This window comes from Gossypium arboreum, chromosome 4 (assembly GCF_025698485.1).
Source record: "Gossypium arboreum isolate Shixiya-1 chromosome 4, ASM2569848v2, whole genome shotgun sequence".
Classification (NCBI taxonomy): Eukaryota; Viridiplantae; Streptophyta; class Magnoliopsida; order Malvales; family Malvaceae; genus Gossypium; species Gossypium arboreum.
Genome location: NC_069073.1, coordinates 80,145,369 through 80,158,116, shown reverse-complemented (window position 1 = coordinate 80,158,116; position 12,748 = coordinate 80,145,369). Strand labels below are relative to the sequence as shown.

Below are 12,748 nucleotides of genomic sequence, written 5' to 3'. Positions count from 1 at the left end.
TTGGGTTTTCTTTAGTGTTTAGTGTTTTGGACTATTTAAGTTTTTTTAGTTTTTTGGTTTTTGGATTAATGAGAAGCAAAAGTCTAATCTGTTTATTTCAAAAAAAAAAAAAGAAAAGAAAAAGAAAAAAAGAAAGTAGTATTAGCATGTACAATTTGACCTTCTCGTTAGAAAAATATGTGACTGACCTTCAGGGAAGACTATCGATCTGCACCTAATTCTGTACTAATTTGAGTTTGAACCATCTTCAATAACTTCGAAGCTTCATGAAACTAGCTTTGATACAATGTTACAGGAGCTAAATCTCCATGAATGAACCACAATAAGCAAGAAGTAAAGAGAAAGAAGGTAGAATAATGGGAAAACAAATTTGATAGAACAAAAATCAAGAATAAAAAATAGAGAGAAAGAATCAACTTTGAGATAATTTCATTAAAGATTACAGAAAATACACTTACTTACATCTGCCATATACGTCTGTATATATATGGATGGTAGCCTCTAGTAGCCAAATTAAAACAGACTATTAATCACTATCAGCCAATTACTAAATCTATATGATTAATTATATGTTTTAAATAATCATTAATTTCATTACTTAATTTCTTAAATTCTTTTCATGTTCTACCAATTACTTAATTTGTTAGAAACATTCTCAGCAAACCTTTTCATGTTTTAAGTAATTCTATTTTATATTACAAATCCTTTCAAATTTTATGTATTTCTTTCATGCTTAACAAATTACTTAATTTTAAGTTTTTCTTTCATTTTCAATGAATTATTTAATTTCTTAAAATTGTAAGGTGTATTTTCCTCATTAATTTAGGTCAATTGCTTTTTGGTCTAATGGTTCATATTCTTCCAACCGCATGGGAAGCTTATTTTAATGAGCTCCTTTTAAAATTTTCCTAAATGTAATTAATATCTTGTTTCTCATGATTTTTTCTTTAATATATGTCTAATTTAGTTATGGAGATTTCGAGTGTTTAAACTCAAGTTTCAAATGTTATACATGAATTCTCTTTCAAATTTTTTTTTAATTTAAATCTTATTATATGTAAATTCTATTCAAATCATTCTATTCTAAATTTAGATATATTATTGTTTTAATTTATTATGCTTTCTATTAAGTTAATTTTGATAATATATATATTATTTATGATTTGTGCTCTTTAAAAACCAAAACACTTAAAATTGACATTTAATAAATCATTTGATCATTTGCAACCCATACCACATTTTCAAATCGGAGCATGCTTTTTTTTTTTAAATTAACAGTAATAAATTTAGTTTTTAATAATTTTTTTTTTCTTTTTTTTATTCTTTAGCCTCGGATCTTAAAAAATTAGTTAAATTGCATTTTTATAATGAAAGAGTTTCCATTAGATTTTAAAATTTTAAAAATGTGAACATGGTAACTCATGTGATGGTAGATATATATTTTGTTGTTGATGTGAATAATTTTTTTTTAAAATTTTGTATGAATATTTTTGAAGTTTTGAATGATTTTTATGTATATTTTTAAACTTTGATGAAGTATACAAAGATCATCATGCAAATTGTCATCTCAACACATTAAAATTTTAACAGTAATATTTTTTTAAATTAGATTGATAGTTGAACCATCAGGCCACTGGTTCGTGGATTCGATAACATCATTGTTTTTTAAATTGTAACAGTGGTCGAATTAGTCAAGTCACTAGTTCATCAATCCGATTGTTTCAACCAATCGGATTAAAAATATTAAAATTCAAAAAAATAACAAAAAATAAAAAAAATTATTTAACTGGTTCAACCACTTGGCTCAACTGGTTTTTTGTCTAATTCAATAGATCCTTATCGATTTTCAAGTCAACTAGTTCAAAACCCCTCTATACCAATATCCCGACTAGTTTCTGGCTCAACTGATTTGTCCGGTCCCATTTAAACAACATTAAATTTTCGTCTAAAAGAATTTGATTAAAATTTGAAAATTAATTGTGAAAATGATGAATAATTAGTAATAATAATGAGAAAAGAAACAAATAAACATTATCCCAAAAGAAAACTTGCATTATTGATAACCAATAGCTCATTGAAAAATTTCTTATAAAACTAAAAAATGGAGGAATAAGTGGTCCCCATTGAAGGCAGATTGTTTTATGGAGGGTATTTTGCAAAGCATATTCCTATATATCCTGCAATTACTTGTAAACCTGATTAAGCTTTAATTGAAGTTCCAAGATTCTTTAAGCTCTGAAAACTGAAAGGTTGTCAGAAGCCAACCAGCTGTTAGTCTTTAATCTATGTAATGTCATAAGCAGATTTAATTTCAACCATGTTCTATAGATTTATATATTCGCATATATGGGCTAAGTTTGAGGTGACAAAATGTCATATTCTAACGAGGAAAACCTAGTCCTGTTGCTTAGATGATTGGGAGGGTTTTGTCAACAATCAGTACCTTAATTACTTTATTGTAAAGCGAGCATAAATAGATTAGAACTTTAGTTATTTATGTATTTATGGGATGCTGAGTTTTTTTTTCTTTTCCATTTTTTTAAAAATCTCGCCATTGCTGCAAGCATATCCAAAAGGATTCCAAGTGACTTCCTTGACGCCATTGCAACCTAATTTTTTACATATTTTCAAGATTCAACCTAGCGCTCCAAGGACCCCTTCTTCTTATTATAAACCTCCATCCCTCTTCATGTCTTTCCCAACTTCATCCAATCATAAACTGCAAAAAATGGAGAACCCAATATGGCAAAACCCTCATTTCTTCCCTCTCCTTTTAACATGCACCTTCTTCTTATTCCCTTTACAACCCTCACTTTCGGCCGGTTTGCAAGACGATTACATCCGACAGCCACCCGGAAAAGTCGTTGTCGCTCTCCACCTCCGATCCAAATCCGACCCTCAGCAGGTCAACATTTGGAACCACTGTTTTCTTATCCACTTTGCTTTCGAAAAACAAACTGTTTTTTTTTTTTTTACTTAATTTTTTGTTGTGAACTATTGTAGGTACATGCTTCTCTTGCAGGCAAAGAATACATGAGAATCAGTTGGGTTACAGATGAGAAAGACGTGGCGTCGAAGGTCGAATATGGGAAGGTCTCAGGGAAATATGAGGCAATGGCTGTAGGAAACCATACCTCATATCATTACTTCTTTTACAGTTCCGGTAAGATACATCATGTTAAAATTGGACCCTTGGAGCCAGCAACCACTTATTACTATAGGTGTGGTGGTCATAGCCCTGAATTTTCATTCAGGACACCTCCACAAATTTTTCCCATTGAATTTGTTGTGGTTGGTAAGTTCCTATATGCTTAACAATCTCGCCATTACATGTTAAAAAGAATGAATCCTCAAATTCTTGACTAATTTAAGCAAAAGCAAAGGCCCGGCCCCAACACGGTTTAACCAAAAGTGCACACTTTGTACATGAGTTACTTGGCTAGTAAGGCTTAGCCTAGCAAGTTTAGGGTTTAGCTTACATTGCTTGGGAACCCATCTTATATATTTGTTGTAATGATGTAAAAATCAGATCAGTGATTGAATAACCAATATGATCTGATTGCTTAGCTAATTTATATGTATGCCTTATCTTAAACATATGTCAGCCTTTTTTGTTTTTTTCTTCCTTAAAAGTAAGAATTCTTATATATGAAGACAAATTATATGCTTTGAATTATCCATGTCCTTATATAGGATTGTTGTGTTTGCGCCATGATTCACTAAAACCTATTTAGTTTGTTTTACTTTTATGTTTTCCACAAAGGTTTAATAATATTAATTTAATATACCCATCAAACTTCTAACCATAGAAGAACAGATGATTCCTTGCATGTTTCTTTTATCACAAAAACAAAACTTATTATATGATGAAAATTAACATTTAATTAATTAAACTTGTTTTACAGGTGATCTTGGACAAACAGAATGGACTGCCTCAACTCTATCGCATGTCGACAGCAAGGACTATGATGTGTTCTTATTAGCAGGCGACCTATCTTATGCGGACACACAACAACCACTATGGGACTCATTTGGCCGTCTGGTGGAGCCCTACGCTAGCCGCCGCCCATGGATGGTGACGGAAGGGAACCATGAGATTGAAACTTTCCCAATAATTTATCCTCATGGTTTCAAAGCCTATAATGCCCGTTGGCTAATGCCATACCAAGAAAGTGGGTCGACCTCAAATCTCTATTATTCCTTCGATGTTGCCGGTTCCCATATCATAATGTTAGGCTCTTACACGGATTTTGACGAGGATTCAGTTCAATACAAGTGGCTTGAATCTGATTTGCGTAAGGTTGATAGGAAGAAGACGCCATGGGTTATTGTGCTATTGCATGCGCCATGGTATAACACTAATTTGGCTCATAAAGGAGAAGGGGAAAGCATGAGAAAAGCTATGGAAGATTTGTTGTATAGGGCACGAGTTGATGTGGTTTTTGCAGGCCATGTTCATGCATATGAACGATTTGTAAGTCACTCATTAATTAAAAATGTTGGGTTTTTCTTTTTATTTTATATTGACAGCTAAATACATTTGATTTGTGTTATATTTGTTGCAGACTAGGATTTATAACAACAAAGCTGATCAATGTGGGCCTTTATATATAACCGTTGGTGATGGAGGAAACCGAGAAGGACTTGCATTAATGTAAGTAAAATCTAGGCCCAATGCATATTGAAGAACTAGCACTTGGCCCATAATTACCAACCTTAATTCCAGCAACACAAAGCCTTTATAATGGGCACCATACGTGAAGGTCCTGATGTGATAATTCAATGATGTGCAGGTTTGAGAATCCAACACCAGAAGTTTCGGTTTATAGGGAACCAAGCTTTGGACATGGTCGGCTAAGGGTGGTAGACGAAAGTCGAGCACATTGGTCGTGGCATCGCAACAATGATTCTGATTCATTCGTGGCCGATGAGGTTTGGCTACAAAGTTTAACCACAACTAAATCATGTTGGCACAATACCGCAAATACAGATGGCTCAAAGTCAAAGGTTAACAAAGACGAACTATAAAAATACATATTAAAATGTCTTTTAGTTTCTCAAAATACTACAATTTAGTTATTTTTTGTTTCTTTTGTAAGGTAATAAAATGTATTCAATTATCATGTTTTGCACTTCAGTAGTGGGCTGTTTTGTGATGGCTAAAATAACGAGTAAAAGTGACTTATAATTTTCCTCCATTCGTTTTAAAGATAATTTTATTATACCCAATTAAAATTTTGAAAACTTATATAATTATATATATATGTTTTATAGCAAAGTTTAGAGAAAAGATAACTTAGGTGCAACCTTCATTATTTGAGAAATAGCATCTCGAAAGATTGACACCTTATTAATTTCAATTTATGAAAATAATATTTAAAACAATGATTTTATCTAAATATACATCATGTCTTGACCTTAAGTGGAGCAATGGAATCTCTAATAAATGTTATCAAATTTTCTTTTAGGTTCAAATATATAGACATATTCGTATAGGATCTTGAGAAGAAATAAAGAGAAAATTTGACAACTTGAAATCTGATGTTAATTTGAAATCGGATCTTGAATCAAGGTGAGAGTGTTAAAGAAGAGGTGGTGAGAGCACTAGTGAAGATGTAATGGCATAAAAATGTTTATGTTAATTTTTGTTTCTGTTTGCTTTTAATGACTGTTGGTGTTGCGCACTGTTTTAGTTGATAGACTTCTAAGTGAAACGATTCAGATTGTTCATGTTTTAGAATAGCTAGAAATGCTGCGTTTTGGGCAGTATTGTTAGCTAAGTGAAACAATGCAGTTTAAGGGAAGATTATAGCTGTCATTAACAACTTGTGACAACCAACCCTTGGTCATTATGCACTCATATTTCTAGTGGGAAGGGTGAACTGGGTCACTTATGAAAAGAATTATAGAATTTCTTCTCTTCTTCCTCTCAATTTTTTTGCTTCTCGGTCCTCTCATCTCTGTCAAATCTTTCACTCACAAAATAACACGTATCAAAGGCATTAGAGCCTTATGATCTCCTTGGTCAGGAAAAGGGTAACCACACGAATGCAAAAGGAAATGAGCCAGTTGTAGCAGGACCCTAGGTTGGACAAATGTTTCAAGGAGCTCAAGGATGAAATCAAGGGAGAGATTAAAACAGAGTTGTAAGCTCTTTTTGCATAGTATCTAGGTCAGCCGCATTCAGTGACAAGTAGTGGGTCCTTACAATGAAGTTATTACAAGCTATTTTTGAACTGTCTGTCTTGGGATGCTTATGCTTGAGGGTTGTGAGAATGATTTGGCTCCACATCTTTCCTAGATCCAATGTCAGAGTTGGTCTATTTGAAACACCAAAGGACTGTGCATCAGTACCACGACCAATTTGTAAGCCTACTAAATCAACTTCACCTACCTGAAAGTTATGTATTGAACATATTTACTAGTAATCTGAAGGTTGAAATAGGCCAATATTTGCATCTCTTTAAACCTAAGACTCCAGTTGAAGGGTTGTTATTGGCTAGACAAGTGGAGGGAATTTTAACCTACAATCATAAGAGGTTTGCTCCAATAGGAATAGAAGGATCTCCTAGACTGCCATTTTTATTTCTTGCTACTCGAGCCCCTATACTTCCAATTCCATTTCATCTTCTAATGGGCCCTTTACTACTGCTAGTGTTCAGAATGAAACTGCTATGGCTTTCACACAATTAAACATGGAGGACAAAATGAAGAAATGGCTATGCTTTTGGTGTGCAACTAAGTACACACCTGGACATAAATGTATGAAGGCACAGTTGTATCAACTTCTATTGGATCCTCAAGATGATGTAGATAGGGAAGCCACAAGTCTATAATCTGAGAAATTTTTGGATTGTCAAGAACAGTTGGACAATAATAAGCCTGAAGGAGAGTAGTCCCTAGTTCTAGTACTTTCTTTGCATGCATTATAAGGTTCCTAAGGAAACAACACCATGAAGGTTGATGCTATTATTGGTACTACTACTGTCATCATCTTAGTTGATTCAGGCAGTACCAATAATTTTGTGGATACCAAACTGGTCAAGAAACTTGGTCTTCCAGTAACCAGGTTGAGGTTGAGGGTTACTATTGCTAATGGAGGTATTTTACACACTCAAGGACACTGCAGGGTAGTACATTGGACATTTCGAGACAGTCATGTTAGCACCAACTTCATCTCTTACCTCTAAAAGCGTGTGATCTCTTCCTAAGGGTTTAATGACTCTTATCCTTGTGAGATATTATTTAGACTTCTCCACTCTCACTATGCAATTCACTTACCAAGGCCAACAATGTACATTATAAGGGATTTCACTAAGAGCTTTCCAAATTATGTTTCATACTTAATCCAGCAAGTTGTTTTCCTTTCTTAGTAATGGGTCTTGTACTTTGCTTTTAACTACTAGTGCTCAAACTTCTTTGTTCACTACTTCCAATACCTCGAATACAAACTTGCATAAAATATTGGCTGATTTTGGTGATGTCTTCCAAGTACCTCAGGGACTACCTCCTCCTAGGATGCATGACCACCACGTTCTTTTCAAGAGTGAAACTATTGTGGTCAAGGTCAATCCCTACAGGTATCCCGCACTTTAAAAGAATGAAATGGAGAGAATGATTCAAGAGATACTTTAGGCTGGAATAATTAGAAACAATTGTAGCTCATTTGCTTCACCAATTTTTATGGTGAAAAAGAAGGATGAGAGCTGGAATTTATGTGTAGAATACAAGAACTAAAACCAACTTACTACAAAGATAAATTTCATATTCTTGTGATTGAAGAATTGCTCGATGAGCTCGGTTAGGTAACTTTTTTCTCTAAGCTGGAGCCTAGATCTGGATATCACCATATATGAATGGAGGACATGCATAAAACTGCATTTAGGGCACACGAGGTCCATTACAAGTTTATGGTCATGCCATTTGGCCCTACAAATGCACCCTCGAGTTTTCAATCTCTGATAAATGTGGTCTTCAAAACACTTCTGAGGAAATCGGTGCTTGTTCTTTTTTATGATATCTATTAGAATTAAGTGACCCAAATTCTTATTTAAATAAAATACGATGAAAAATAAAATAAAAGTAAAATCCATATAGAACTAGACTTCTTTTATTTTGTTTTAGAATAAGGTTTTTAAACCTTATTAAACTCCATCTATTTTATATTGATTAGGATAAGGTGTTTCAATCCTACTAGAATATGGCTTTGCAAGCCTATAAATAGACATAGTCTATTCCTCTTATATTTGATTCAAAATTTTCAACATAGTGAATTTTCTTCTCCTCTGCCCATGGTTTTTCCCCGAAAGGGTTTCCACGTAAAATTTGTGTATTCTTTATTTTATTTTATTTTTCTCAAATTGGTATCAGAGCTTCCGGGTTATTCATCTCGATCACGGTAATGGCGACTTTGAAGTATGAAATTCTGCTATTGGATCGCAACACCAGATTTGCATTGTGGTGAATTAAGATGCAAGCAGTTCTTGCACAGATGGATCTAGAGGATGCCCTGCTAGGGATAGATAAGATGCCTTCGACATTAACAGATGAAGAGAAGAAGCGTAAGGATCGGAAGGCATTAACACAATTACATCTGCATTTGTCCAACGAAATTTTGCAGGATGTGATGAAAGAGAAAACTGCCGCTGCATTATGGAAGAGGCTAGAACAAATATGTATGTCAAAAACTCTAACAAGCAAGTTGTATATGAAGCAGCATCTTTGTGCTCATCGTTTGGAGGAAGGTGCGTCTGTACACGAACACTTAACAATGTTTAAAGAAATTCTCTCAAACTTGGAGGCCATGGAGGTTCAGTATGATAATGAAGATCTAGGGTTGATTCTACTTTGTTCGTTGGCCCCGTCTTATTCAACCTTTAGAGACACGATTTTATATAGCAGCGAGTCTCTCACAGTTGATGAGGTTTATAATTCTTTAACCTCGTATGATAAGATGAAGCATCTTGTGGTTAAACCCGACTCTCAGGGAGAGGGTCTCATTGTTCGTGGGAGACAAGATCGGAATGCTGATGATGATCGTGGTAGGACACAGGAACGGAATCCTTGTGGTAAATCTAAAGGTAGATCGAAGTCTTCAAACAGAGGTAAAACTTGTAACTTCTGCAAGAAGAAAGGACACATTAAATCTGAGTGCTATAAGCTACAAAATAAGATTAAAAGGGAGGCTGCGAATCAAAAGGGAAAACAACTAGAAAATTCCGGTGAAGCTGATGTTGTAGAAGACTACAGCGATAGTGAACTTCTAGTCACTTCTGTCAATGATTCTAAAGTAAGCGAGGAGTGGATACTTGATTCAGGCTGCACCTTCCACATGAGTCCCAATCGGGATTGGTTTACGACTTACGAAACAGTATCTGAAGGTGTTGTTTTGATGGGAAATAATGCTTCGTGTAAAATCGCAGGTGTTGGAACAATTAAAGTTAAGATATTTGATGGAGTTGTCAGAACACTTAGTGACGTGCGGCATGTTCCAGAATTGAAAAGAAATTTAATTTTGTTGAGTACTCTTGATTTAAAAGGGTACTGATACATAGCTGAAAGTGGGGTTTTAAAGATTTCCAAAGGGTCCCTTGTTGTGATGAAAGGGCAGAGAAAGATTGCCAAGCTATATGTTTTACAGGGTTCTACTGTTACTAGTGATGCAGCTGTCGCTTCCTCTTCCTTGTCAGATGATGATATTACTAAACTTAGGCATATGCGCCTAGGGCATATGAGTGAGAATGGTATGGCAGAATTAAGCAAAAGAGGACTTCTTAATGGGCAAGGAATTTGCAAACTGAATTTCTGTGAGCACTGTGTTTTTGGGAAGCAAAGAGAGTTCGATTCACTAGAGGAATCCATAACACAAAGGGAACGTTGGAGTATATTCATTCTGATCTGTGGGGGCCATCCAGAGTTCCTTCGAGAGGTGGAGCTAATTATATGCTAACCTTTATTGATGATTTTTCTAGAAAAGTTTGGCCGTTTTTCCTAAAGCAGAAAAGCGATGTGTTTTCCGCATTTAAGTCTTGGAAAATTATGATTGAAAAATAGAAGGGAAAATAGATAAAATACCTCCGCACAGACAATGGCTTAGAGTTTTGTTCTGATGAGTTTAATAGATTGTGCAAGTCAGAAGGGATCATGAGACACTTGACAGTTCGTCATACTCCACAGCAAAATGACGTTGCAGAATGAATGAACAGAACGATCATGGAGAAGGTTCGATGTATGTTGTCAAATGCCAACTTACCGAAGGCATTTTGGGCAGAAGCGGCCTCTACTGCATGTTTTTTGATCAACCGATCTCCATCCGTTGCCATTGAGAAAAAGACTCCAGAAGAGGTATGGTCTGGTAATCCTGCTAATTATTCTGATTTAAAGATTTTTGGGTGTCCTCCGTATGCTCATGTTGATAATGGAAAATTAGAACCGAGATATATTAAATGCATTTTTCTTGGTTATAAAACTGGTGTAAAAGGGTATAAGTTATGGTGTCCTGAAAATAGAAAAGTTGTAATTAGCAGAGATGTTGTTTTTGATGAAAATGCTATGCTACCTAACTTATCTCTTAAAGAATCTTCCAATAAAGAAAATCAAAAGCAGGTGGAGCATCTGATTAATACAGAGTCAACTCCTCAAGTCAGAACAAAAATTGAGAATAGAGTTGCTTCTTCACCACAATACTCTATCGTCAAAAACAGAACTAGAAGAGAAATTAAACCTCCAAAGAAGTATGCCGAGGTTGATCTAGTTGTTTATGCTTTAAATGTGGCTGAAGATATAGATGCGAATCAAGAGCCATCTAATTATTCTGAGGCGGTTAGCTGTGAAGACTCAGAAAAGTGGATGTTTGCTATGCAAGAAGAGATGGAATCACAACATGGGACCTTGTGAAACTTCCTAAAGGTAAAAAGGTTGTTCGTTGTAAATGGGTGTTTAAAAAGAAAGAAGGGACTCTAGGAGTTGAAGAACCCAGATATAAAGCAAGGCTTGTTGCAAAGGGTTACAGTCAAATTCCAGGAGTGGACTTCATAGATGTGTCCTCTCCAGTTGTTAAGCATAGTTCGATTCGAGCTTTGCTTGGTATTGTGGCCATGCATGATTTAGAGCTTGAGCAGTTAGATGTAAAAATTGTATTTCTGTATGGAGAACTTGAGGAAGATATTTATATGCGACAACTAGAGGGTTTTATAGTCTCAGAAAAAGAGGACTATGTTTGCTTGCTGAGAAAGTCCCTTTACGATTTGAAACAGTCACCAAGACAGTGGTACAAGAGGTTTGATTCCTTTATGACTTCTCATGACTTCAAAAGAAGTAGTTTAGACAGTTGTGTTTACTTTAAGAAAACAGTGATGGTTCTTTTATGTATCTACTTCTTTATGTTGATGACATGTTGATAGCAGCAAAAGATAAATGAGAGATAAGAAAGGTTAAAGCCCAACTAAGTCAAGAATTTAAGATGAAAGATTTAGGACCAGCAAAGAAGATACTTGGTATGGAGATTCTCAGAGATAGAAAAGCAAGTAAATTGTACCTAAGTCAGAAGAGGTACATTGAGAAAGTTCTTTTGAGTTCAATATGCAGAGTGCTAAGCTCGTTAGTACTCGTTAGCGACCATTTCGGACTTTCATCGGCCTTGTCTCCTCAATCAGATGATGAGATTGAGTACATGTCACATGTTCCATACTCTAGTGCAGTGGGATCTCTCATGTATGCTATGGTTTGTTCACGTCCAGATTTATTATATGCAGTCAGTGCAGTTAGCAGATATATGGAAAATCCCGGTAAAGAACATTGAAAAGCAGTTCAGTAGATTTTAAGATACTTTTGAGGCACTGCTGATGTTTGCTTACAGTTAGGAAGAACTAAAGATGGAGTTATAGGGTATATTGATGCTGATTTTGCTGGAGACCTTGATAGAAGAAGATCTCTCACAGGTTACGCCTTTACAATCGGAGGTTGTGCAATTAGTTGGAAAGCCACTTTGCAAACTACAGTCGCTTTGTCTACTACTGAAGTTGAGTACATGGCGATTACTGAGGCTTGTAAAGAAGCTATTTGGTTGAAGGGACTATTTAGTGAACTCAATGAAGACCTTCAAATCAGCACAGTATTTTGTGACAGTCAGAGTGCCATCTTTCTTACAAAAGATCAAATGTTTCATGAAAGAACAAAACACATTGATATTCAGTATCATTTTGTTAATGATATTATTGCTCGTAGTGATATTGTTGTGAGAAAAATTAGTACTCATGAAAATCCTGCAGATATGATGACTAAGTCACTTCCTATAACCAAGTTTGAGCATCGCTTAGACTTGGTTGGTGTTCATTGTTGAAGTTAAACCCTTAAGGGGTTTTATGGAAGAGGTGGAGAACTTGTTTATTGAAAGTTTGCGATGAAGAACTTGTTCATTGAGAATTTGTGTCAAGGTGGAGATTGTTAGAATTAAGTGACCCAAATTCTTATTTAAATAAAATACGATGGAAAATAAAATAAAAGTAAAATCCATATAGAACTAGACTTCTTTTATTTTATTTTAGAATAAGGTTTTTAAACCTTATTAAACTCCATCTATTTTATATTGATTAGGATAAAGTGTTTCAATCCTACTAGAATATGGCTTTGCAAGCCTATAAATAGATATAGTCTATTCCTCTTGTATTTGATTCAAAATTTTCGACATAGTGAATTTTCTTCTCCTCTGCCCGTGGTTTTTTCCCAAAAGGGTTTCCACGTAAAATTT

General features: G+C 34.8%; 1 protein-coding gene across 2 annotated transcripts; it reads left to right on the top strand.

The window, feature by feature from the left end:
* The first annotated feature begins 2,243 nt into the window (after nt 1-2,243).
* Nucleotides 2,244-5,188, top strand: LOC108458451 (purple acid phosphatase 22-like). Of its 2 annotated transcripts, none has more exons than XM_017757857.2 (5): nt 2,244-2,905; nt 3,004-3,163; nt 3,906-4,474; nt 4,566-4,654; nt 4,794-5,188. In XM_017757857.2, exons 1-5 carry the CDS (start codon nt 2,510-2,512, stop codon nt 5,026-5,028), a joined length of 1,449 nt encoding a protein of 482 aa, XP_017613346.1. In that variant the 5' UTR covers nt 2,244-2,509; the 3' UTR covers nt 5,029-5,188. The 2 variants fall into 2 exon arrangements, with proteins under 2 accessions (XP_017613346.1, XP_017613344.1); XM_017757855.2 differs by having other exon boundaries at nt 2,247-2,905; nt 3,004-3,295.
* The last annotated feature ends 7,560 nt before the right edge of the window (nt 5,189-12,748 follow it).